Genomic DNA, 26,730 nt, shown 5'->3' on the forward strand with positions numbered 1-26,730 from the left:
TTGGGGGTCTGGGGACGGTCCCCCCGTGCCGGTGTCCCCAGGGCCCCGTGCCCCGCATCCCGCAGAGATCCGGGACCGGCCCCGCCCGAGCGAGCAGGAGCCGCCCGAGCGCTGAAATCCCCGAATGCGCTCCTGTGATGGGATGAGAAGCCCGGAAAATCAGAATCCCGCAGCACAATGCTCCCGCTGCAGCCCGCGGTGCAGATCAGGCTGGCAAAGCGCGTTATTGCTGAGCGCTTTGTCCGTGGGCTTTGCTGCCAAGCTGCGCTTTCCGCTCAGGGGGCAGAAATGCCAAGAGCCCTCGCCCCGTGGGACGCGTCCCACCCCAGCGCCCCAGCTCTGCTCGCTCCCTGCTCAGCCCCACATCTCTGCCAGCTCAGGCGCGGGTTTGGGTGCTGGGGATGTGCAGCGGCCCCCGGGAGGAGAGAGCCCCGTTTTGGGGGCGCAGGCGCTGCCGGGGCTCGGCCACTGCACCCTGCTGGGGACCGGGGCTGTGCCCGGCCACAGCCGCTCTCTGCGGCTCCGAGCGCGGCTCCTCACCCTCCCGGTGAGCATCTCTGGCAGAGGTGCCTCTCGTGCTGCTCTCTGACAGCTCTCGGAGCATTTCCACTGCGGGTGTGCCCGCCGTGCTGCCCCGCAGGGATTCCCTGAGCATCTCCCTGTGTGCCCCGAGCATCTCCTGTGTGCCCCGAGCATCCCTCAGTGTGCTCCGAGCATCCCTCAGTGTGCTCTGAGCATCCCTCAGTGTGCCCCGAGCATCGCTCAGTGTGCCCCGAGCATACCCCGGTGTGTTCTGAGCATCTCCCTGTGTGCCCCGAGCACCTCCCGGTGTGCCCTGAGCATCTCCCGGTGTGCCCCGAGCATCCCTCGGTGTGCTCTGAGCATCTCCCTGTGTGCTCTGAGCATCTCCCGTGTGCCCTGAGCATCTCCCTGTGTGCCCCGAGCATCTCCCTGTGTGCTCTGAGCATCTCCCTGTGTGCCCCGAGCATCTCCCTGTGTGCTCTGAGCATCTCCCTGTGTGCCCCGAGCATCCCCCCGTGTGCCCCGAGCATCCCTCGGTGTGCTCTGAGCATCTCCCTGTGTGCCCCGAGCATCCCTCGGTGTGCTCTGAGCATCTCCCTGTGTGCTCTGAGCATCTCCCGTGTGCCCTGAGCATCTCCCTGTGTGCCCCGAGCATCTCCCTGTGTGCTCTGAGCATCTCCCTGTGTGCTCTGAGCATCTCCCGGTGTGCTCTGAGCATCTCCCTGTGTGCCCTGAGCATCCCCCGGTGTGCCCTGAGCCTCCCCCGGTGTGCTCTGAGCATCCCCCGGTGTGCTCTGAGCATCCCCCGTGTGCCCCGAGCATCTCCCTGTGTGCCCCGAGCATCCCCCGGTGTGCCCCGAGCATCCCCCGGTGTGCCCTGAGCATCCCTCTGTGTGCTCTGAGCATCCCCCGGTGTGCCCTGAGCATCCCTCGGTGTGCTCTGAGCATCTCCCTGTGTGCCCCGAGCATCTCCCTGTGTGCCCCGAGCATCCCCCGGTGTGCCCCGAGCATCCCCCGGTGTGCCCTGAGCATCCCCCGGTGTGCCCCGAGCCTCCCCCGTGTGCTCTGAGCAACCCCTGTGTGCCCTGAGCATCCCCCTGTGTGCCCCGAGCATTTCCCGGTGTGCTCTGAGCATCCCCCGGTGTGCCCTGAGCATCCCCCTGTGTGCCCCGAGCATTTCCCGTGTGCCCCGAGCATCTCCCGGTGCTGCCTGCCGCATTCCCTGCTGGTTCCTCATTTCCCTTCCTCCCCCTGTGACCTCTTTGTCCCAAAGTCACCTCTCCACGTGCCCGCTCCCCCTCCCCTTGCCCTGTTCTCGCTTTCCCCCGCGGTGCAGTGAGAGATATTTCCATTTTCCTATTGAATTTCCACTCTCTGCTTGACCCAGCTTAGGAAACCGCTGTCCTTGGGCAGTGCTGGAGATTTCTGGGGGAGGAAAAGCGCAGCACGGACCGCACTGTGCCCGGCTCCCCCCTCCTGCCGCCTTCCTCCCGACAGAAACTGCCCTGGAAAACACAACCCAAACACATTCTCCTTAATGATCCCGGAGCAGCAGTCAATATTTAACATAGCTCTTTCAAGCTGCTTTCTGGGCCCCGAGGAGAATTCCTAAAGAAACAGTTTGTAGGAAATGTATCGGAAAATTAACTTTGTGTTCATCAACACATCGTTAACGGCTCTCTCCCTCCGACAATCCAATGTCCCTGATTGTTCCCGTCGTGGGGAAAGGTGAGGGCTGCACCAGGCAATCTGTTCTCCCGTCCTTTGCTGCTGGCAGTGCTGCTCCCGGGGGGCTGCAGGTTCCTGCCGGGGGGCGGTGCGGGGAGAGGCATCTGCTGCGTTCCCGAGCCTGTTTACAGCACCGAGGCCAAAATCTCTATGGGCTGGAAGTGATGGATTTTTTTTTTAATTTGTTTTTACAAGAAACAGGCATCATTCATGATTCCCTTTTGCCGTTCTCAGTTTTCCTTGCTTCTCCTTCCCAGTCTCCTCAGCCAGCCAGTGCAGCTTTTCATCTCCTCCTGTGTTTTCTGGCATCTCTTCATCCTGTGGCAGCCTCCTCTGCTGCACCAGGAACAGGATTTTTTATTCTGTTTGGTTTTGGATGCTAGTCCCCAACTGTATGATTCGCAAAAGGAGCCAAAGTTTAGTTTTTCTTTTCCTTGCATGGCATCAGTGTGAATTCAAGCCACCCCCACCACCCCCACAGGATTTTTTGAGTCATGAGTTGCCTTGGAGCCTGCGAGTTCTCTCCACTGCTCCGTGCGATGGTGACAGCCAGAACTGTGGGCTGGCTTGGCTGATGGTCCCGGAGCAGCTCTGGGGCTGCCGGGGCTGCTGCTGCTGGGATGGGGGCTCTGGAGCTCCCTGAGCACAGTCACTGCTGTGGCTGCCGGGATGAGCCGTGCCGGGGCTGGAACCGGACGAGCGCTGAGGTTCCTTCTGACCCAAACCATCCTGGGGTTCTGTGCTCATCCCATTGCAGCAGAGAGGAAGGGGCTGAAGCAGTTGTGGTGAGGAGGAGGAGGAGGCAGAGATGGAGTTTGCAGGAGGACTCTGAGGTGACACCTGGGGCTGTGACCATGCCCAGGAACTCCTGGCAGGCTGTGAGTGGCAGGAAGAGGGAGCAGCCAAAGAGAAGAATTTAATAATTGTGGAGATGGGGTTTTGTTTTCCAGGAAACACTTCTTCAATCCTCGGGCCAAAGAACTGGCAGAGGGCGGGTGCAGCCAGCCCAGCCCAGCTGAGGATGATGCCAAAGCCCAGCACTGAGTTATTTGTGTGATCAGGATCCTGACACCAGCGATGGAGAGAAATGTGTGGGGAATCTGGAGAGAGAGGGGGCAGGACAGCCCTCCCCAGGGCTGGGAGGTGCCTGCATTTGGGGCTCGAGCTGAAGGAGAGGTGTCAGGAGCTGGAAGATGCGTCTGTGAGTCATCAGCACAGAACTGTTAATTAAAGATGTGTTGAGGGATGAAATTACGCAGAAACGAATGAGAAGCAAAGACAAACAAGGCAGTTTGAGAACTGCACAGAAAGCTGGGGAAGCTGTGGGATGATGGATTTCAGGAGGGATTTGGTGTCAGGATGTGCAGTTTCGGGGAGAGGAGCTGTCTGAGCCCTGTGCTGGAGGGGAGGCTGGGCTGCCTCCCCTCCCGTGGCACACAGAGCCAGGACAGGCTCCAGCAGCCCGGGGTGCCCAGGACTGGGACTGGGAGCCCGGGGTGGGAGGGAAAAAGGGAAATGGCACAGGTGAGACACTCTGCCGGCTTTAATGACCTCGGAGAAAACAGGGCAGTGCAGAGCAGCGAGGTGAGGGGGACAGGGCCAGTGTTCCGTGGGGTTGTGGAGGGGTGCAGGGGTGCAGCTGTGCTGGGAAGGAGCAGCAGAGGGAGGGATGCAGGCTCAGCCTGCCCAGGGAGCTGCTCTGGGATCCTGTGCTGGGCAGCAGCAGCTGCTGCCAGCCTGGTGCTCATTTCCATTTTAACTGCATTCTCCCTCGAGGGAGAGCACACCAGGTAATCTCCTGTTTTGCTTATTCTGACATTAGAAAGGGAATAACAATAGGGTTACAAAAAAAAACTAGATTAATTTTCAAACAGTAATTGCCTTTCTGTTGATGGCACTGACAACTCCCAGGCACCTTCCAATTACAGAATTCCTGTGTTCCCTGTGGCTGGAACAGGAGCTGCAGCTCCTCACTCCTGCTCTGGGACAGGGGGTCCAGCTGTGTCCAGCTGCAGGAATCTCCAGTGCTGGGAGCAGTGAGCAGGACAGGGCTGATGCTGAGCTGGGCAGGGATGTTCTGTCTGGCCTTTGTGGAGTTGTTGGACACCAGGAGGGATTTCCCCTGGGAGGATTGTTGTTGGGCACTGGAGCTGTGCCCCCCATGGGCTCTGCCCCGTGCCTGTCCCTCCCTGAGCTCACAGCCTGACTCACCTGGCCCCGAGCAGGGGCTCTGGAGCTGCAGTTCTGCCTGTGCAGACATTCCCTGCACATCTCCACTTTTATTTCCCCTGATTTCCAGCAGCCTTTCAGTGCTGCCATTTTATGGGCACCTGCCTGTTCAGAGGGTGAAAATCTCTTTACAGGGAAGCAGAGAGGATGGAGGGCTGGTCTGCATCTGCTGACTCCTCTTTATTTGCCTTTTCACCACAAAGAGGAACATGTGAGCAGGGCTGCAGTGACAGGGGTGGGGAGCAGAGCCCGAGGCTGCTGCTGCTGAGAGAATTTTGGGATGGGGAGGGCTGGGGAGCAGGAAAGCAGCATTTGCACAAGTGGCTCCACAACAAACCCCAGTGAGAGCTGCCCCAGGAGAGGGGCTGTGCTGGGGGGCTGCAGTCACTCCCTGTCATTGCTGCCACTCCTGTCCAGCCCTGGCAGCCTGTGGGGAGGGAGATTCCCTAGAAAACTGCCCCAGCCTCTCACTGAACTTTAATTTTCTACTTCTGCACCTTGTCCTTCTGAGTTTTGCTCTTTTCTTTTAAGCTGAGATTGGTGTTCCAGCTTCTGAGGGAGATATGAGGGTGACACTTCAACTCTCTCCTGCATTTTTGAGGAGCTTGGGAAGCCTCAGCTCTGAGACAGGAGTCAAGGCTGTGGTGGGGGGATGAGCTTTGATATGTTCTGTGACAAACAGGAAACAAATAATGATTTGGAAAGGATTTAATTAACCTGAATGAATTTAGTTAAAACTTTTGCCCAGAGTATTTGCTGTCTCATTTTTTCATTTCCATGTAAAAAGGTCCCTTGCTGGGTTTGTGCACGTTACCTTGAGGTTTTGATTAACTTCAGTGTTTTCATTAGCTGCCTGTAATTAAATATTTATGGAGCAGTATGTCCATTGACAGCAGAGGGGCAGTGGGGCTCAGGAGCTGGAGAGGGGCTGGGTTTGTGCTGGGTTTGAGCTGGGTTTGGGTTTGTTCTGGGTTTGAGCTGTGCTGGGTTTGGGTTTGTGCTGGGTTTGGGTTTGTGCTGGGTTTGTGTTGGGTTTCTGCTGGGTTTGTTCTGGGTTTGAGCTGTGCTGGGTTTGGGTTTGAGCTGGGTTTGGATTTGGGTTTCTGCTGGGTTTTTTCTGGGTTTGAGCAGTGCTGGGTTTGGGTTTGAGCTGCGCTGGGTTTGGGTTTGTGCTGGGTTTGGGTTTGTGCTGGGTTTGGGTTTGTGCTGGGTTTGGGTTTGTGCTGGGTTTGTGTTGGGTTTCTGCTGGGTTTTTTCTGGGTTTGAGCAGTGCTGGGTTTGGGTTTGAGCTGCGCTGGGTTTGGGTTTGAGCTGTGCTGGGTTTGGATTTGGGTTTCTGCTGGGTTTGGGTTTGAGCAGTGCTGGGTTTGGGTTTGCTCTGGGTTTGAGCTGTGCTGGGTTTGGGTTTGTGCTGGGTTTGGGTTTGTGCTGGGTTTGTGTTGGGTTTCTGCTGGGTTTGTTCTGGGTTTGAGCTGTGCTGGGTTTGGGTTTGAGCTGGGTTTGGATTTGGGTTTCTGCTGGGTTTTTTCTGGGTTTGAGCAGTGCTGGGTTTGGGTTTGAGCTGCACTGGGTTTGGGTTTGAGCTGCGCTGGGTTTGGGTTTGTGCTGGGTTTGTGTTGGGTTTCTGCTGGGTTTTTTCTGGGTTTAAGCAGTGCTGGGTTTGGGTTTGAGCTGTGCTGGGTTTGGATTTGGGTTTCTGCTGGGTTTGGGTTTGAGCAGTGCTGGGTTTGGGGTTGTACTGGGTTTGTGTTGGGTTTCTGCTGGGTTTGTTCTGGGTTTGAGCTGTTCTGGGTTTGAGCTGTGCTGGTGTTTTTCAGCCTCAGTTTCTGCTCCATCTGTGTGGGAAGGCCTGGCCAGCACCTGCAGAGGTTTCTCTGCCTTGGTGCCTCCTCTCAGGCTGTGCAGGGCTCATCAGGAGCAGGAGAATTCACCACGTCCTCCTAAATCACTTGTCAGTGTTTGCAATTTGGGCTCACAAAACTGGCAGGAATTACTTGTGTGGGAGACCTCGGGGGCAATAAAAACTGGGAGCTTTAGTTAGATTTAATTAGTGACAAAAAGTAGTTTTGTCAGACTCTTTCCTCACAGAACCCTGGCTGCCAGGAAGAGACTCCTGCAGCTCAGGCTCCTGACTCAGACCCCACACTTTGGTTTAAAAGGGGCTGCTGGACAAAGGGAGGGGGGAATGTGCTCGAGTTGCCCAGGGAGGTTTAGACTGGACAGGAGGAGGATTCCTGCAGGCAGAGTTTGCTCAGGGCAGGGCTGGAGCACCCAGTGATGAATTATCAATGATCACAGAGGGAAATTATCAATGATCACAGCCAGGAGCACTCTGAGTGCAGCTGGTGAGAACAGGCACCCCCAGCCCAGTTTGGGTCAGAGCAGAGGGTGGGATCCCTGCCAGGATTAGGAACCCCCAGCCCAGTTTGGGTCAGAGCAGAGGGTGGGATCCCTGCCAGGATTAGGAACCCCCAGCCCAGTTTGGGTCAGAGCAGAGGGTGGAATCCCTGTCAGGATTAGGAACAGCACCCCCAGCCCAGTTTGGGTCAGAGCAGAGGGTGGGATCCCTGCCAGGATTAGGAACAGCACCCCCAGCCCAGTTTGGGTCAGAGCAGAGGGTGGGATCCCTGTCAGGATTAGGAACCCCCAGCCCAGTTTGGGTCAGAGCAGAGGGTGGGATCCCTGTCAGGATTAGGAACAGCACCCCCAGCCCAGTTTGGGTCAGAGCAGAGGGTGGGATCCCTGCCAGGCCAGAGGCTCAGGAGCTGCTCCAGCACTGTGTTTGAACAAGGACAGTGTTCCTGCCGAGGGGAGCTCAGAGCATTTGCTGCTGCTCAGGGTGGGGTTAGCAGCTCTGGAATGGGTTTAACTTCATTGACTTCCCCACAAAGGAACCAATTCTTCTCCACTCAAATCCGCTTCCATGGGGCTTAACTGATTTTCAAGCTGACATTTTTGCCAGGAATAACATTTAAAGTTCAGCTAATACTCACCAAGTGTTTGCTCCCTGGTGCCCCCCATCCTGCCTGGGTGAATAAGGTCACTGTGTATAGAAATCTGATAAACAACCCAAATCTGGAGATCGTGTTTGTGATTAACCAGCAGTAATGGGAGGGTGAGGAGAGCTGTGGGGGGACTGAGCTGCCAGCACAGCCCCAGGCCAGGGCTGTCACTGTCACCTGCAGTGGGTGCATCCAGTCCCCAGGGTTATGGGATGGCGCTCAAGGCCCCAGAACAGTCTGGTGGATTTGGTGAACTCAGGCACCAAAGAGTCCCAACCTTCAGCACTGCAGAAGCTCTGCAAGCCCTGTACACACCTGTTCCTGTGGTTATTAAATATTCAATATGCAGAAGGTGCCTGTTGCAGCAGGTGAGTGCTGCCAGGGCTGCTGTCCTGCTGATCACAGCTCAGCAGGAAAAGCCCCAGGGAGGGGCCAGTGTCACAGCAGTGCTCACTGACACTTCAGCCCTGACTGCAGACACTGGGCAGGTGTAAAATACTGGCTCTGGCACAGAAAATTGTTCTTTGAGTAATTGTATCATGCTCTGATGGCATTGATGCCTCTGCTAAGGAGCAATTTGTGTGAGCAGTTGGCAATCCCTGCTTTTCCAGGGGGTTTCACAGGGACAGGGCTGTGGGGCTGTGGATGGATCCTGGGGAGATTGTGCTCCTTTCACAGGGGAGATGTTAGAGCTGCCCTGAGGTGAGCCTGGCCTTGGAAACTGGGTCCACCCAAGAGCTCAGGGTGTGGGAGCCTCTGGATCCCTGGCTCTGGGAAGATTTTTAACTTCACCATTTTGCCTGGAGCTGAGCCACAGGAGCTGGGCTGGGCCTGTGCTGGGTGACCCCACCCTACAAAGAGCCCCAGGATGGAAAATTTCCCCTGGAAATCCTCATTACAGCTTCTCCTGTCCATCAGTGCCGGGACAGGTACTAATGAGGAGTCCCCAGGGCTGGTGCTTGCTGTCAGTTTAGGATCTCTGAGGTGCCACATGCAGAAATAACAAACCCAGGTGATGCCAGGTATTGTTTCCCTTTCATTCCTGCTGTATTAAACGCTGCTCCTCTAGAAACAAATGTGTTGTGCACTAATTTGGTGCAGAGCCAGGAGCAGCATCTGCATTTGCATTCTGTGAATTAGAGAGCAATCTGTTGCTAGAGGGGAGCTGCTGGAGTCATTTCTAGCTCAGAGTGCTCCTGAGATATTTCACCAAAAATACTCCGTGTCTGAGGCTGCTGCTGCTCCTGTCTCAGATAAAAACGGCCACACAGGTGCTCTCAGAAAAGAATCATTCATAGCTATTTGTGTCACTTACCTCATGTTGCTCCAGAGAAACAACCACCCTGCTTCCAAGGAAGACAGATCTATTTTTTCTATGAAGCTTTTTTTAGTGAAATGAGATGCTTGGGTTGTTTTACCTTTCTGCTCAGGAAATGGCAGAATTCCACCTGCAGGAGGGTGATTTGGGGTGATGCTGACACTCAGCTCCTGCATCACCTGATTCCTGATTACCTGGAAATGCCATGAGCCTTCCCAGGCACCTCTGGGATGTGCTTGGATGTGATGTTGTACAGCAATGTAAAATTGATGAGTTCTTGGGAGAGTGAGGGTTTGCAGTGAAAGCAAGAAAAGCGTGAGCACTTTGCTCAGGGCTGGGCTGAGCTGGGATGGAGCAGGGATGGAGCAGGGATGGAGCTGGGATCGAACAGAGGATGGAGCTGGGATGGAGCTGGGATGGAGCAGAGGATGGAACAGGAATGGAGCTGGGATGGAGCAGGAATGGGGCAGGGATGGGGCTGGGATGGAACAGGAATGGGGCAGGGATGGAACAGGAATGGAGCAGGAATGGAGCAGGAATGGGGCAGGGATGGAACAGATGATGGAGCAGGAATGGAGCAGGGATGGAACAGGAATGGAGCAGGGATGGAACAGATGATGGAACAGGAATGGAGCAGGGATGGAACAGGAATGGGGCAGGGATGGAACAGGAATGGAGCAGGAATGGAGCAGGAATGGGGCAGGGATGGAACAGATGATGGAACAGGAATGGAGCAGGGATGGAACAGGAATGGAGCAGGGATGGAACAGGAATGGAGCAGGGATGGAACAGGAATGGAGCAGGGATGGAACAGGAATGGAGCAGGGATGGAACAGGAATGGGGCAGGGATGGAACAGGAATGGAGCAGGGATGGAACAGGAATGGGGCAGGGATGGAACAGGAATGGGGCAGGGATGGAACAGGAATGGAGCAGGGATGGAACAGGAATGGAGCAGGGATGGAACAGAGGATGGAGCAGGGATGGAGCAGGGATGGAACAGGAATGGGGCAGGGATGGAACAGAGGATGGAGCAGGGATGGAGCAGGGATGGAACAGGAATGGAGCAGGGATGGAACAGATGATGGAACAGGAATGGAGCAGGGATGGAACAGGAATGGAGCAGGGATGGAACAGGAATGGAGCAGGGATGGAACAGGAATGGAGCAGGGATGGAACAGAGGATGGAGCAGGGATGGAGCAGGGATGGAACAGGAATGGGGCAGGGATGGAACAGAGGATGGAGCAGGGATGGAGCAGAGGATGGAGCAGGGATGGAGCAGAGGATGGAGCAGGGATGGAGCAGAGGATGGAGCAGGGATGGGGCAGGGATGGGGCTGGAGCAGCCTCGCTGGCCGCGCTGTCTCTCACGGCGTTTCTGAGCCGCCCTGACCGAAAGCAGCAGCGCAGAGCCCGGAGCTGCCCCGGCTGACGCGCCCCGGCCGCGGGCGTGTTCCGGGAGCAGCTTTTCCTCCCTCTTTCAAACGCAATCAGCGATAATCCGGGGTGACGGGCCGAGCTCGGGAGCGAAAGGAGAGCGAGCAGAGGCAGCGGGGCGGGTGGGAGCAGCCGGGGGCAATGGGCACCTTGCAGAGGGTTCCTGCTGCTCTGTGCCCTGCTGTGCCAGCAATGAAGGATTCCATCGGCTCAGGCTGAGCAAGCAGAAACCTCTGACCCCCCCCGTGCCATGGACAGGGATGCTCTGGGACCGTGGGGGTGTTTCTGTCCCCCCTGTGCCATGGACAGGGATGCTCTGGGACCGTGGAGGTGTTTCTGTCCCCCTTTTCCATGGACAGGGGACAGGGATGCCCTGGGACCATGGAGGTGTTTCTGTCCCCCCTGTGCCCTGTCCCAGGGATGCTCTGGGACCGTGGGGGTGTTTCTGTCCCCCCTGTGCCCTGTCCCAGGGATGCTCTGGGACCATGGAGGTGTTTCTGTCCCCCTGTGCCCTGTCCCAGGGATGCTCTGGGACCGTGGGGGTGTTTCTGTCCCCCCTGTGCCGTGGGGAGGGTGGGCTCGGGTCTCAGGCTGGATTTGGCTCTGCAGAGGGGCTCTGCCCCTTTGGGGACACCCGGAACCGGCAGAGCTGGTGGGAGGAGTTCAGCAAACTCCGAATCCGCTCCGGGTGCCGCTGCCTCTCCCGAGGGGGAGCAGATCCCGGTTTTAGTGCCTGTGTTTCTCACATCCCTGGAGGTTTTGTTTCCTTGAGCTGCTCTTGCTGCAAGCGGCGCTGACTCGTTGGGCTGAATCCTCGGCGAGGCGCTTGAGCTAAAAATGAAATGCAAATGTACAGGAGCTATTCCTGTTTTTTTTTCAGCTGTAGAAAGCAGGAATTGGAAAGATAAATTACCATAGTTCCCTTTAAGCACATATTGCTGGGAAGCAAATACTAAAACATCAAAATAAAGCCTTTTTTTTCTTCTTCCCTCTTTTGAAAGCACGAATATAATTTCTCTCCGTGGCTCTCACCAGAGCACAGATCAAAGCCATTCAGCAGCTGCTCTGGGCTGTTCCCTGTGGCTCTGGGTGGCACAGCAGTGCTGGCACGGGCTGGCACTGCAGGAGCAGCCCTGGCACCCAGGGAGGATCTGTGGGCAGTGGGCGCCCTGTGCTGCCCACCCTGTGCTGCCCACCCTGTCCTACCACCCTGTCCTGGCCACCCTGTGCTGCCCACCCTGTGCTGCCCACCCTGTCCTGCCCACCCTGTCCTGCCACCCTGTCCTGGCCACCCTGTGCTGCCCACCCTGTGCTGCCCACCCTGTGCTGCCCACCCTGTCCTGCCCACCCTGTCCTGCCACCCTGTCCTGGCCACCCTGTCCTGCCCACCCTGTGCTGCCCACCCTGTGCTGCCACCCTGTGCTGCCCACCCTGCTCAGCCACCCTGTGCTGCCCACCCTGTCCTACCACCCTGTCCTGCCACCCTGTGCTGCCCACCCTGGCGTGCTGGGGCACGGGGAGCAGCAGCAGCAGCCCCCAGAGAGCCCCCAGCCCCCCCTGGGGTCCTGCCCCCAGCCCCTGGTGGGGGCCAGGCTGGGCCAGGGAGATGCTGCAGGCTGCTGGTGAGGTGGATGCTCACACCAAGCACTTGTAGCCTCAGTGTCTGCCTGCCTTGTTCTCATTTAGGATAAAAATCTCTCTCTGGAGCTCAGGGATGCCTAAGCTGCAGCTCCCCTGGGTCCCACTTTGCAGGACAAATAGGATGCTGAGCACTGGCAGCCCTCACTCTGGAGCCTGCCAGTGGCACTGGGTCATTTTCCCAGCACAGCCAGGAGATTGTGCAGAGATAAGACTATCCATCATTTTTAACACAGGCAGGCTTGGCCAAAAAAAAAAAAAAAAAAAAAAAAAAAAAAAAAGAGATTTCAAGACTGAAAGCAATTTATATTTCCCCCCAGAAATGTTTGTTAAAAACACCATAGTTGCCTCCTTGCCTCCCTGCCTGCATGCCCCGTGCTCCAGCTCAGGTTTGGTTCTGACTGCAGGGAAAGCTCCCAGCCCCTGCTGCCCCTCTGGGGAAGGAGCAGCAGAGAGAAAAGGCAGCTCTGGAGAGGAAATGTGAGGAGAAAAGGGAAAATGGGAATGATGCAAGTGGGGAAAAGAGGGTGTCACTGTCAGGAGTGGGAGTGCAGCATGCCCAGGCCTGGCTCAGAGAGCTCACCTGGGCCAGGTGAATGTCACAGCAGATCCTTGGTTTGGGGCAGTGCCCTCCCCGGAGGTGGCACTGAGTACCCTGGCTGGGGACAGGCTGGGGATGGGCACAGCTGGGTCTGGGGGCTCTGGGGGGCTCAGTGGCCCTGGGGCTCTGTGTTTAACACACCCTCAGTGCTGCTGGCAGGGCTGGATCTGCTCCAGGTGTCCTGGGAGGATGGCTGTGGAGAGCTGACATGGGGACATCCCCTCTGCACCTGCTGGGGCTCTCCCATCCCTCCCAGTGCCCTCCCAGTGCCCCCCCAGTGCCCCCCCAGTGCTTTCATAACCGTCCCAGTCACACCATCAATATTTCAAGAGGCTGCAATGCTCATTCCCAGAGCTCCCTGCACAGAAAACTTCTGCTGGGCTGGCCCTTCCTTTCCCAGGGATGGATTTGGCTTTTGTTATGGACACCCTGAAAGGAGGACAGCAGAAAACATACATTAGACCAATAACCATATCATAAATATGGATTTGCACTGCAGCGGGCAAATTCATCTGCAGGATGATTTAAAACAAAATAAATTCTCAGGATAAATTATTCAATGATTAATATTTGACCAGGCTCAGTGTATGCAGAGTTACCTTAATCTGTTTGGAGGCCTGGCTAATGCTCAGCCCTGTGCAGGGTTTTTACAGCTGTTAAATATTAAGGGCCTCTTGGTCATGTGCACAGGGGCCCCATAAATCATTTTGTCTCTGTAAAGGGGCCTTGGAACACAAGTAAATCACTTTGCTGCTGGGTTTATGGCCCTTGCATGCAGCAAGAGAGATATAAAAGGGCTTAATGTGTGAATGAGGCTCTGGCTGTGCTGCTCTGGGCTTTGTGACACTTTCCCCACCCAAACTCCTGTGGGAAGGGGCAGTGGGGCTGGACCCAAGGTGGGGCAGTGTCCTGGCCTGTCCTGGGGGGTGGCAGGGTCCTGGGCACTCCTGGCACCCCTGGCACCCCCTGGCATAACCTGAGCACCCTTTGGCACCCCTGGCACCCCTGGCAGCTGCTGTGCTGGGAGCAGGGGCAGCCCAGGCTGAGGAGGAGCTCAGAGCCTGTGCCCCAGTCAGTGCCAGTGCTGATTTAACTCCTCTGTCCCTTCCCATGCAGGGGAAACCCCCCAGAGTGGGTGAGTCCATCCTGGCAGGGTGGGAACTGAGCTGTCACTGTGACACCACAACTGCAGCTCTGGGCTGGGATGGCAGTGGGACAGAGCCTTGGCTGGGGGTTACCCACGTTCAGGGCTGATCCAGCACACCTTACACAGTTACAGATCCCTACAGACCCTTAGAGACTGTTACAGACACTTACAGACCCTTAGAGACTGTTACAGACCCTTACAGACCCTTACACACAGTTACAGACTGTTACAGACTGTTACAGACCCTGACAGACCCTTAGAGACTGTTACAGACCCTTACACACAGTTACAGACTGTTAGAAACTGTTACAGACCCTGACAGACCCTTACACACAGTTACAGATCCCTACAGACTGTTACAGACCCCTACAGACCTTCAGAGACCCTCAGAGATCGTTACAGACCCCTAGAGTGCACCTGTTGTAAACACTGCTCTGAGCTAAGAAATACAAAACCAGCATGTGAAAGAAGAGTGTGAGCAAAAAGCAAAACCTGCAGAAAGAACTGGGCAGCAAAACAGCCACTAAATGAGTTTTTGGCTGGTTTGTGCAGACACGTGCAGCAGGGGCTGAACCTTGCTCAGCATTCCCCCCCTGCACCCCAGGGCTCCCCCAGGCCCAGCCTGGCTCTGAGAGCTCCAGCTGACAGCTGGACAATAAATAATGGCCATAAAACACACAGGAGCCTCTTGGCCAGCAGGTCACATCTACAGGGGGATTGATCTTTCCTCAGCACAGGAACCTTTGTTTTCATCAGGCCAGGCTGAAATGCAGCAAGAGGTGAGACCTGAGCAGCTGCTCCCTGTGTCAGCCCAGAAATGACCCAAAAGCAGCTCCAGGCCCTTTCCTTGGGGCTGGGCTGGGCTCAGGAGGGTTTCAGGCTGCTGGGCTCTCCTCCCCTTCCCCAGCAAGGCAGTCCCTGTGTCCTGCTGGGTCTGTCTGTCTGTCAGGACAGGTGGAACTGCCTGGGCTCTGGTTCCTGGTGCACTGAGCTGCCCCATCCCTGGCAATCCCCCCCTGCCCAAAGCTGTTTCTGATGGCAGAGTGGGAGTGAGAGCAGAGCTGCAGCCCCTGGGCTCTGCCAGGGAGCAGAAACACTCCCATCCTTTCCAGAGGGATCAGGATCACATCTGTGCATAGCTGGGACTGAGCTGACTTGCACTTTCAGCATTTCTTCTAGGTCAGAGCACACTCAGTCCAATTTTCCATGTTTGGTGAGTTCCCACGTTACAGTGGAAAACTCCTTCCACTGCTCTGGCTCAGAGCACACTGTGATGCTCAAAGCCCTGCTGGGAATACAGGTGGGTATTTATGTATTTATTTCTTTATTCATTTACAGAGGGACTGGACTCACAATTGTTCAGATTTTCTGCTTTCCTATGGAGAAGTTTGATAGAAACCTCTAATATCTCCCCAGACTTCTTGCATCCTCCCTTAACAAAATAATAAAGAAAATATCAAATGATCTGTTAGATTTGGCAGGAAAAAAAGAATATTTTCTTCTGGAACTGCAGGGCAGAGCTGCAGATTAGTTAACCCAAACCAGTTTATTTTCCCCAAACCAATGCAGTGTGCTCATCTCACAAAAAATCCAATGATCCTTGGGCTCATTAGGGAAAACCTGTCAGGACCAGTAGGAGCCCCTGCCCAGGGTGTGCAGGGTATGCAGCTGCTGCTGTTTGGTTGAATCCCACATCCCCCACAGCCCCCCCAGCCCCCCAGTGCCTGCCCTCCCTTCCCAGGCAGGTTTTGTCTGCCCAGCTGTGCCCAGAGCATGGGCACTGTGCCCTCATGTCCCTGCCATTGCCCAGTGTCCTGTCCCACCTTCTGGAACTGCCCATCCCCTCCCACATCCCTCTGTGAACCCAGAATTCAGCAATGGGCCCCTGAGCTGGGCTGGATTCTGCCTTTGCTCTTCTCAGGCCCTGCAGAAGCAGAACCTGGGTGGTTTTGGGTGATGCTGCAGGAGCTCAGGGACCCTCCAGACCTTCCTCACCCCCTCCCCAGAAGGGAAAAGCTTCTGATCCCAGAGCACTTGGGATTGCCCAGGCATGGGTAACTTAATTGGCCTTGAAAGCAGTGCTGGAAATGTTTGGAGTGAAGCAGGGTCTGGAGGGTCTCCCATGCCTGAGTTCATTTGATGCAAAAGTGCTTTGCTCAAGATGCTAAATCAGATAAACCAAACCATTCATTTCTGAAAGTTCAATTCACCACTTAGAGGATAGAAAATAAACCAAGCTAAGCCCCAGCACCACTGAGCAGCGAGATATGGGGTTTAAGGCAAAGCCCACTGTGCCTGGGAATGTTTCTCACATAAATCAAATTTATCTCTGTAGAGCAGAAGCCCAGTTTATGAGGTTCAGACAGGAAAAAATAAGAAAACTTCCAGAGAGGGTGTCTTAAATAGCTCATAAACCTGAGCATCTGCCCCAATGGAAAGGGATCCCTGACAGTCCCAGGGGAGTGGCACAGAGCTGGGGCACAGAGGATCAGAACCAGCAGCACTGCAGGGCTGATGTGTGCCTGAGCCCCTCCTGCTGCTCTGGCAGGGACAGGGACAGGGACACTGCCACCCCAGGGATAAATAAACAAACAAACGGGCTGGATGCCCTGTGCCACTGCTGTAGAACCCAGAATCCCAGCAGGTTTGGGTTGGAAAGGTGCTTCAATATCAGCCTGTTCCCAGCCTGCCATGGCAGGGACACCTCCCACTGCCCCAAGCCCTGTCCAGCCTGGCTGGGGACACTGCCAGGGGTGGGGACTGCACCATCTGCCTGTTCCAATGCTTAACCAGCCCTTCAGTAAAGGAATTCTCCCTGGCAATGTGACCTGAGCCTCCCTGGGCACCCTGGGCCACCTCCCCTTGTGCCTGGGGAAGGGGCTGATGCTCCCCTCACAGCCGCTGCTAATTAGGAGATCACTGATGGCTTTCAGCAGGAAAGGGGAAGTAATTTCCAAAGTAATTGTTTTCACAAGGATCTCTTTCAGCTGGGAGTCTCAGCAGAGCTGTTCTGGATGCTCTGCTGGTCCCTGTGCCCAGCCCAGGTGCAGCAGCCACGCTCTGTGTCCCTCTGTGATGGGGACATTCACCATGTCCCCGTGCCAGGCTGAGCAGCTGCTCCTGCAGTGCCAGCCCAGGGCAGCAGAAACAATAAACTCACTCTGCAGGAGTGGCACAGGGGCTCCTCCAGTGCCTGTGGCCCCTCCAAATGGGAGAGGCTCCTGCCAGCCCTGGCTACCCCTGGCACAGCTGCTGTGCTCACCTGGCAGCTTCACCTGGCAGGTGAAGGGGCTGCCAGCACATCCCCTCTCCCTGGGGACGCCAGAACATCCCCTCTCCTTGGGGACCCCTCCTGGGGCTGCCAGCACATCCCCTCTCCCTGGGGACCCCCTCCATCCCTGCACTCACTCCCCTTTAGCAATATTTGCGTCCAGTTCAGAGAATCTCCCCCCACCACCCTTTCTCAACAGAGTCACTACAGCTGTGTGCTGAAGCAGCTGGCTGCTTGCTATAAAACTTAATTATTGATTGATAGCCCTGTTATACAGCTTAATTATTGATTGATAGCATTGTAAGCCCCTGCATGGCGGAAGGGAAGGGAAGCAGAGACTTTGGGGGGTTGGTAACCCTGAGGAGAAGGAGAATGGGGCTGCAGAGTCCGGGGGGGCTGGCAAGGAGCCCCTGGGAACAGCTCCTGGGAAAGGGTGACTTTTGGGAACAGCACTGGAGCACAGACAAAGGGACAAGGGGAGGATAGTCCAAGAATAGCAAATCACTTGATACTGAGAGTAAGAGATGAGAGGGAAGAAACTGGAGCGAGTGCAGGAGCAGAACAAAGGAGAGGTGAGAGGGGCGAGTCTCTCCATGGGGTGGGGGCACTCAGAGGCCACCAGCAGCCAAGGACACAATTCAGAAATACAGTGCAGGTGAGAGCAGGTGGGTTCAATCATCGGGAGGAAAAAGTGAAAGTTGGTTCTTTAAAAGGAAAGCTGGGTTTGCTCCAAGTGCATCCAGGATAAAATGTGATGGGAAGACAGCAGAGCTGGATTAAACCCCCTCAGTGGCTGCTAGCAGAGCTCCTGGTTTAGAGCTGGTGAGTCCCAGCCTGGGATTTCCTCTGAGCACTGCTGGAGCTGCTGAGAGGGACAGGGAGGGGCAGAGAGGGGCAGGGACAGTGACAATGACAATGAGGGACAGGGGCAGGGAGGGACAGAGTGACACCGGCTGCCCCTGAGCCCCCAGCCCCTCTCCCCTCCTGCAGCTCAGGGGAGGGCAGGAGCCAGAGCTGCTCTGCTCCCCTCTGCACAGATGTCATTTCTGGTGGGGCTAAAGGGGAACCTGCAATTTATTCTCCATTATGTTCAGAGTAATGACAAGTCTTAAAATAGCTCTCAATTAGCCATTGATTGCAATTAATTGGAACAACACAGGCTGACAGGAGAGCTCCGGATCTCCAGAGCATTTTTGAGTTCATGAGCTCTAATTTCCAAAAACTCAGGAATTCTGGCTGCCCCATTACCACAACCATCTCCAGCAGTTTCCCACCCGCCGTGGAGAAGCAGAGCAATTAACCCTTTGCTAATTAGAGAGCTAGGGTGGGGCTGGGTGGTGTGGGTGGGGGTCCCAGGCAGCAGGGGGAATTCCCAGGGCTGTGTCTCCATCCCTGGGCTGCCCCTGCCCTCCTGCACCGGGCAAAGCTCCTGGAGCAATCCCAAAGTTGAATTTCAATGCCAGAGCTGGGCCAGGGAGGGATTTTGTGTTTTCTGGTCATCCAGATCAAAGGGGTTTAGTGCAGGAAACTGAACAGGTTTGGGTCACAGTGCCACGTCTGAGCCTTGCTCTGTATTGTGTGCACCACCCAAATTCTATTGAGCTGGTTTTCTCCATATTTGTTTTCCTGCCTATTTTGCTGTTTCTTCACACACTTAGCTGTTTTTCTGTATATTTCTTATTTAAACCAGTGTTTATAACAAGTGCACAAAATGAGCCATTTTTAGGTGTTTTTCTACAGCTTGGTAAGACCCTTCAAAGCCACTAAAACATAAATCTCACTTAATTGAGAGGAAAAAAACTAAAAAAACAAAATACCAAATTAAAAAAAAAAAAAAAATTAAAAAAAAAAGAAACAAAATAAAGGTGGGCAGTAAAGTTCTAGACAGCTTTCAATCATTGTACCTAAAAGCTCATGCAAGGCAGTGAGCAGCATAAAACACCAATCAAAAAATGGGTGATTGCATGGACAGGGGCCTTAGAATGTATAATTAGAGCTAAAAAGGAGATAATAAATCAACTTCTGCATAATCACTTTAATTTGCTGTCCCAAAGTCCTGTTTCTGCTGCAGTTTAGTTACCCTGTCTGGGGTCTGTCTGGGGGTCTGTCTGGGTCTGTCCGTGTGTCTGTCTGTGGGTCTGTCCGTGGGTCTGTCCGTGGGTCTGTCCGTGGGTCTGTCTGTGGGTCTGTGGGTCTGTCTGGGTCTGTCTGTGTGTCTGTCTGGGGTCTGTCCGTGGGTCTGTCCGTGGGTCTGTCCGTGGGTCTGTCCGTGGGTCTGTCTGGGGTCTGTATGTGGGTCTGTCCGTGGGTCTCTCTGTGTGTCTGTCTGGGGTCTGTCCGTGGGTCTGTCCGTGGGTCTGTCCGTGGGTCTGTCCATGGGTCTGTCCATGGGTCTGTCCGTGTGTCTGTCCGTGGGTCTGTCTGGATCTGTCCGTGGGTCTGTCTAGGGTCTCTCTGTGGGTCTGTCCGTGTGTCTGTCCGTGTGTCTGTCTGTGGGTCTCTCTGGGTCTGTCCGTGGGTCTGTCCGTGGGTCTGTCTAGGGTCTGTCTGGGGTCTGTCTGTGGGTCTGTCTGTGGGTCTGTCCGTGTGTCTGTCCGTGTGTCTGTCCGTGGGTCTGTCCGTGGGTCTGTCTGGGTCTGTCCGTGGGTCTGTCCGTGGGTCTGTCCGTGGGTCTCTCTGTGGGTCTGTCCGTGTGTCTGTCTGGGTCTGTCCGTGTGTCTGTCTGTGGTCTCTGAGCTCTGACACCCCCAGCCACAGCAGAGCCCCCCCCAGCTCCTGCTGCTCACACACAGCCTGCCCCTCCCTCAGCACACGCTACTCTGAGAAGATCCCTGTATCAATATTTTGGCTCATTTAATGTGCCTTCTGGTATTTTAACACCAGGTCTCTTTTTCCCCACCATTTGGGGAACTTATTTTTATTCTCCAACAAATGTGATGCTCTCACAGAAGTTCTCTTCCAGAACCAAGTGTTTTAGGGAAGGCTGCAGGAGTGCTGCTGAAGTGGCAATGTGCTCATGTGCTCCTGATGGGAGTGTGTGCTGCTGGGGCCTTCTGAAAATCACTGTGCACAAACAAGACAGACCAGGAAACAGTGCTGGGCTTTGGATTGGCTCGGCAGGTTCAGAATATTTAAACTGCAAACACTTTGAACCAGAAATGTTAAATTTTAATTTAAATTTCAATTGAATTACAATCAGATGGCAGCACTCAGGTGTCCCCAGCTGCCCCCAGAAGGATAAAAAATGGTGTGAGCTTCCTAAAGGGGCTGGGACAGCCACAGGGTCTGCCTGTTCCCCTCCTTCCTTGGTTTCCTTTTTCCCCAGATCCCCCTTTTTCCCCAGTTCCCTCCTCTCCCCCACTCCCTGCTGCCTTTGAACATATGGGAGGGTTCAAACCAATGCTGTTGCTGCCAAATCTTCCCAGGTTTGTCTCTCACTGAAATTTCACTGCAGATTCTTGATCCCAAAAGCAAATAAACCCCGGGGTGTTGGTGCTGCTGCCAGGACTGACCCCAGAGCCCCTCAGTGCTGGAATTATCTCTGTCCCTCAGCTTTCCTTGTTCCCTTTCCCAGCCCTGCCAGAACCAAGTTTCTTTCCACCCCCTGAATCTATTGTGTACAATTCTCATGGTTTTAGAAACATTTTGAGCCCCTGTGCCCAGTGATTATTGAGAGCCCGAACAGGGAGCAGCTGCTGCCAGCACAGAAAGGGAGGAGGAGGCAGCAAAACCCAGAGGAGAGGTGAAAATCATGGGACAGGGAGGAGAAAAGGGGCATAAAACAGAAACAAATCAAACAGCAACAAACCCCAGAGCAGGAGGAGCAGGGGGAGGAATAAAAGGTGAGAGGATGAGAGAAATGGAGTGGATTGAGGAGGAGAATGGCTCCAGTGGTGGTGCCAGGCTGGGAGGTTGTTCCAGGCACCCAGGAGTGTCTGGACACAGCAAATATCCCAAAGAGGCACCAGCTGTCCCCTGCCAGCGCCCCAGTGAGAGGGCAGGGACAGCCCCCACAGCTGGGCTGGCACCCAAACCTCAGCAGGGAAATGGCAATTCTGGCCTGGGGAGGGGCCCTGTGCCCTCTCCCACCATGAAATCCTTCCCTGCCTTGGCCAGCCCAGGTTCCTGCCCCAGCCCCTCCCCAGTTTTCTCACAGCATCTGTCTCCTGCTCAGGGGTTCCCATTCCCTCCCTGCAGCCTGGAGGAGGGAGAGGAGAGGAGAGGGGGAAGCTGGGTGGCTGCTGGATTGTGTCAATTATACATCAGAAGCTCTGCTGCCGCTTCAGAAGCTTCTAATAATAATTATTATAATTAGGGCACTGGGAGAGAAATGTGCTGAGATCAGGGGGGGAAGCAGGAAAGCCAGGCCAGAATTAATTAGCCACTTTTATCTAAGAATCTCAAAGCATTTAGACATTAATTAATGAGTGCTGTGTTAAGCCAGCCCCCCTTGCCCAGCCCTGGGGGTGCTGCTGCTGCTGCAGGTGCTTCCCCAGCACCACAGAAATGCTGCTTTGATCCCTTTGCTCCCCTGTGGGGACAGATGTGGGGACAGATGTGGGGTGCTGCAGCTGTGCCAAGCTTAGTCCTGGCACGGGGATCCTGCTGACCCCAGCAATGGGCACAGGGATCACTGCTGACCCCAGCCCTGGCACAGGGATCCTGCTGACCCCAGCCCTGGCACAGGGATCCTGCTGACCCCTGCCCTGGCACAGGGATCCTGCTGACCCCAGCAATGGGCACAGGGGTCCCTGCTGACCCCAGCAATGGGTGCAGGGATCCTGCTGACCCCAGCAATGGGCACAGGGGTCCCTGCTGACCCCAGCAATGGGCGCAGGGATCCTGCTGACCCCAGCAATGGACACAGGGATCCTGCTGACCCCAGCCCTGGCACAGGGATCCTGCTGATCCCAGCCCTGGCACAGGGATCCTGCTGACCCCTGCCCTGGCACAGGGATCCTGCTGACCCCAGCAATGGGTGCAGGGATCCTGCTGACCCCAGCAATGGGCACAGGGGTCCCTGCTGACCCCAGCAATGGGCGCAGGGATCCTGCTGACCCCAGCAATGGGCGCAGGGATCCTGCTGACCCCAGCAATGGACACAGGGATCCTGCTGACCCCTGCCCTGGCACAGGGATCCTGCTGACCCCAGCAATGGGCACAGGGGTCCCTGCTGACCCCAGCAATGGGTGCAGGGATCCTGCTGACCCCAGCAATGGGCACAGGGGTCCCTGCTGACCCCAGCAATGGGTGCAGGGATCCTGCTGACCCCAGCAATGGGCACAGGGGTCCCTGCTGACCCCAGCAATGGGCGCAGGGATCCTGCTGACCCCAGCAATGGGCACAGGGATCCTGCTGACCCCAGCAATGGGCACAGGCGTCCCTGCTGACCCCAGCCCTGGCACAGGGATCACTGCTGACCCCAGCAATGGGCACAGGGATCCCTGCTGACCCCAGCCCTGGACACAGGGATCCTGCTGACCCCAGCCCTGGCACAGGGGTCCCTGCTGACCCCTGCCCTGGCACAGGGGTCCCTGCTGACCCCTGCCCTGGCACAGGGGTCCCTGCTGACCCCAGCAATGGACACAGGGGTCCCTGCTGATCCCTGCTGACCCCAGCCCAGCTCCCACCTGTGCCTCTGACACCAGCCCTGGGCTCCCACAAACTCTTCATTCAGGGCAAAGTCCTCTCTGTTTCCTGCTGTACCCGTTGTTGGTGAATATTCATTAAGTGAAATTAGCATCTAATGGGTTTTAATTGGCTTGTGAAAGCCTTGTTTTGTGCTAATGAAATCCTTGCTGTAGCTGGTGGGTCCCTCTGGCCCAGCTCCACTGGGCTCAGCCCCTTCCTTCCCCCCAGCCCTTGGAGATGTGCCTGCCCCATCCCTGGGGAGCCCCGAGCAGCCTCATGGTGTCCCTCCATGCAGGGGATGGGATGCAGGGATTCCCATCCCTCCAGCCCCAAACAGCCTGGGTCACACATGTGCAGAGCTCCCCTGATGGTGCCAGCAGAGCCCTGCAGGGCTGTGGGTGAGGAGCTGGAGCCCACACAGCTGCTGGCAGTGCTCTCAGGGCACTGGGGCAGGGTGTCACTGCTCACACTGCCTTTGTGCAAGGCTAGAAATTGATAAAAATTTCAATTTAGCCATTATTGACTGTTCCCAGAGCAGACACAGGGCAGCTTTGAAGTGAGTCTGTAAATGAGAGGAGCCCTGCACTCCCAGACTGAGAGACTCCTTCACCATTGACAAGGAAGAGGAAGGAGGAGATGAGGAGGTTTCCTGACCTCTGTTTTTCTGCCTGTTCCTGTAAATGCTGCGCACTGTGGGGAAGGATGGGGGCCCAGGAGAGCAGAGCAGTGCCAGGCAGGGGCTCTGCCAGGGCTCCCAGCCCTGTCCTGGGGCTCAGGGGCTCTGAATTGGCACAGGGTCTAGTTCTCCTTTTCTTTCCTTTTCCCCATTTTTCAGTGGGGTCTGGAGCAGGGGCAGAGCAGCAAAAAGTCACCTCAGCCCACGGTGAGAGGAAGTTCCACAGTGGCCCCACAGCTCCAACCAGCTCAGCCCAGCCCTGTTCTCTGCCCCCCTGCAGCCCCTGGGATGGACCCCCAGCCTGGCTGGGGACACTGGGGACACTGGGGACAGGCTGTGCTCACCCATGTGCCCACCATGTGCCAGCTCTGCCCTCGGTCATGCATTGCTGGGCTGGGCAGGGCTCAGTGCAGCACAAAGCTCAGCCCTGCAGGATCAGCAGCTGCCACTGGACCGTGTCCCCACTGCCTCTGCTGGGGCTGTGCCAGCCCAGGGCGTGGGGAGGGAATGGGGTGCTGGGGGTGATGCCCACCAGGGTGGGGGAAAGGCTGGAAATGCTGGCAATGCTGGCAATGCTGGAAATGCTGGCAGTGCTGCCAAGGCTGGCAATGTTGGCCGTTCTGGTAATTCTGGCAGTTCTGCCAATTCTGTCAATTCTGGTAATTCTGGCAGCTCTGGCAGTGTTGGCAGCCCGGGGGGAGCTGGGGTCTCAGCACCCCGGGGGTCTCAGCAGCCCAGGGGGGGGTCTCAGCAGCCATGTGGGGGTCCCAGCACCCCGGGGGTCTCAGCAGCCATGGGGGGGGTCCCAGCACCCCGGGGGTCTCAGCAGCCCGGGGGTCTCAGCAGCCAGGGGGGGGTGTCTCAGCTGCCCGGGGGTCCCAGCAGCCCGGGGGGTCTCAGCAGCCCGGGGGGGTCCCAGCTGCCCGGGGGGGTCTCAGCAGCCCGGGGGTGGGGGTCCCAGCAGCCCGGGGGTCTCAGCAGCCCGGGGGGTCCCAGCTGCCCGGGGGTCCCAGCTGCCCGGGGGGGTCCCAGCTGCCCGGGGGGTCCCAGCTGCCCGGGGGTGTCTCAGCTGCCCGGGGGGGGTCTCAGCACCCCGGGGGGGTCTCAGCACCCCGGGGGTCTCAGCTGCCCGGGGGGGGTCTCAGCAGCCCGGGGGTCCCAGCCGCCCTAACCCCTGTCCGTGCCCGCAGGCGAGCCGTCCCGCTGGTCCCCGTCGCACTGCGAGTGCTGCTGCAAGGACGGCAAGGGCGCCAAGGAGGGCGAGAGCGGCACCTCCTGCAACGAGCTGTCCACGTCCAGCTGCGACAGCCAGTCGGAGGCCAGCTCCCGCAGGGAGACCCGTCATCTGCGGGCCCGTCAGCCGGCAGCCGCACATCCAGACGCTGGACCGGGCCAGGAAGGGGCCGCTGCAGCTGCTGCAACACGCCGAGAGCCGCAGGAAGAGCGACCTGCTGCGGACCCTCACCTCCGGCTCCCGGGAGTCCAACGCCTGCAAGAAGAAGGCGGCCAAGGAGAAGCTCTCCGTGGAGGAGGAGCTGGAGAAATGCATCCAGGATTTCCTCAGATCAAAATCCCGGAGAGGGTTTCCCGAGAGGAAGCACCCCTGGCAGTCGGAGCTGCTGCGCAAGTACCACCTGTAGGTTTTCGTGGGGAGAGCACACCTGGTAAACTGGAGCCGCGCCCAGACACCGCGGCAATTCCCCACCACGGCTATCGGCTAGGGCACCAGAACCAAAATCCATCTCTAGTACTGCCTAACTTGCCTCTTTCACCTTAACGTTTCTAGTCCTAGGGGAAGGAGATTTTTGCAGTCCTGGAAGCACAATGACAAACGCTTTTGTTTGTAAACTTGGAGTCTTACACAAGCTGAAAACCTTAAGGGCGCGGCCGGGTCACCCCGAGGGACATTAGTGTGGCCTGGAGCAGGCAGGGGGATGGCAGGGTCTGTGCCCCTGCCTCCTGCTCGCAGGGAGGAGCACAGCACAAAGCCCCAGCTCTGCCCCAGCAGTTTAAGCATGTGTATTTATATATGTGCATATATATATGTGTGTATATATATCTCTGTGTATATATATATATGTATATATATATCAATATATATTGCTTAAAGATTTTCTGGCTCTCTCCTTATAACTGCACTTTCTCAGAAAAGAGCAATTTTTTTAGTCTGTGGGTGTCCCGTTTCCTCTCCAGGCCTTTGAGGGCTGAGCAGTAGAAATCCATCTCCCTGTGCCCCTCCTGCTCCCCTGCCAGCCCTTCCCCTCCTGGGGCACTGTGAGTGTCCCAGTGCAGAGCAGGCTGCCCCTGTGGTTGTGCTGCCAGCAGGAATTTCTCTGTTTGTCGGGGATGCTCCTGTCCCTCGGTGTCCCCTGCAGCTCCTGTGCTTCCCCAGGCTCTCTGTGTCCGTGGCTTGAAGGACTGCTGCTCCCAGGGCTGCAGGGATGCTCTGGCTTCTCTGGGGGGGCTGCAGGTGCCAGGTGTGTGTGCCACAAGTGCTGGGCACTGTGCCCCAGAAACCACCCCCAGCCCAGCTGGGGCTCTGCTGGAGGAGCAGGGCAGTGCCAGGGTCACTCTGGGGTCACTCTGGGGTCGCTCTGGGGTCACTCTGGGGTCACTCTGGGGTCACTCTGGGGTCGCTCTGGGGTCGCTCTGGGGTCGCTCTGGGGTCACTCTGGGGTCACTCTGGGTGCTGTGGGTGCAGGGGGAGCTGTCCCTGGCAGAGCTGTTCCCTCTGTTGGTGCCACAGGAGGCTCTGCCTGGGAAAGGCTCAGTAAGACACTCAGCCCTGCTGGGATTGTGCTTTAGAGCCAGCTCAGGGCTCAGGACATTCCCTCCCACTGGAATTCTTGTGCCACCCTCTACCCCCAGGCTCAAAAGGCCACAGAAATCAATGTTTGGTGCCAGCTCCACAGATTTGGCCCTGCTTAGTTATTTCATGGTTAGTTTATTGCATTTTTCTCTCCCTTCTCAACATTTCCTGCATCTGGGACTGCTGCTCACTTGCTCTGGCACCAAGCAAGAGCTGGGGAACAGATATCTGCATTTCCAGCACTGTGTGTGTGTGTCTGTGTGTCTGTGTGTGTGTCTGTGTGTCTGTCCGTGTGTTCCCAGGGACTGCCAGGGCTGCTCCATGATTAATAACTGGGCAGACATTAGACCAAATGAAATGTGCCCAAGTGGGCTTGATTTATGTGGCCTTCGTGTCCCCAGCCTGAGATGGAATGGTTATTGCTCCCCAGAGCTACAGGAATGGGGGTCTAAAACCTCAGTAACCACAGGCAGTGCCAGGCATGGGCTCCTGCCTGTGTTTGTGGGGCTCCTGCTGCACCTCTGGGGGTTCAGGGCAGCTGCTTCACAGTGCTCTGTGCTGGGCTGGGGGCTCCCAGAGGGGCTGGGGGCTCCCAGAGGGGCTGGGGGCTGCCCAGAGGGACTGGGGGCTGCCCAGAGGGGCTGGGGGCTCCCAGAGGGGCTGGGGGCTGCCCAGAGGGGCTGGGGGCTCCCAAAGGGGCTGGGGGCTGCTCAGAGGAGCTG

At 56.6% G+C, this 26,730-nt stretch overlaps 1 protein-coding gene across 1 annotated transcript in view; it reads left to right on the forward strand.

Annotated features, from left to right (window-relative positions):
- Positions 1-24,839, forward strand: part of KCTD16 (potassium channel tetramerization domain containing 16) — a gene marked incomplete at its 3' end in the record, with an annotated part of 45,881 nt that extends 21,042 nt beyond the window's left edge. Inside the window, 2 exon segments of the mRNA XM_079319906.1 lie at positions 24,390-24,538; positions 24,540-24,839. Of these exon segments, the coding sequence (XP_079176032.1) occupies positions 24,390-24,538; positions 24,540-24,839 (449 nt within the window).
- Positions 24,840-26,730: the final 1,891 nt, after the last annotated feature.

The sequence above is a fragment of the Erithacus rubecula genome (assembly GCF_903797595.1).
Source record: "Erithacus rubecula genome assembly, chromosome: 16".
Classification (NCBI taxonomy): domain Eukaryota; kingdom Metazoa; phylum Chordata; class Aves; order Passeriformes; family Muscicapidae; genus Erithacus; species Erithacus rubecula.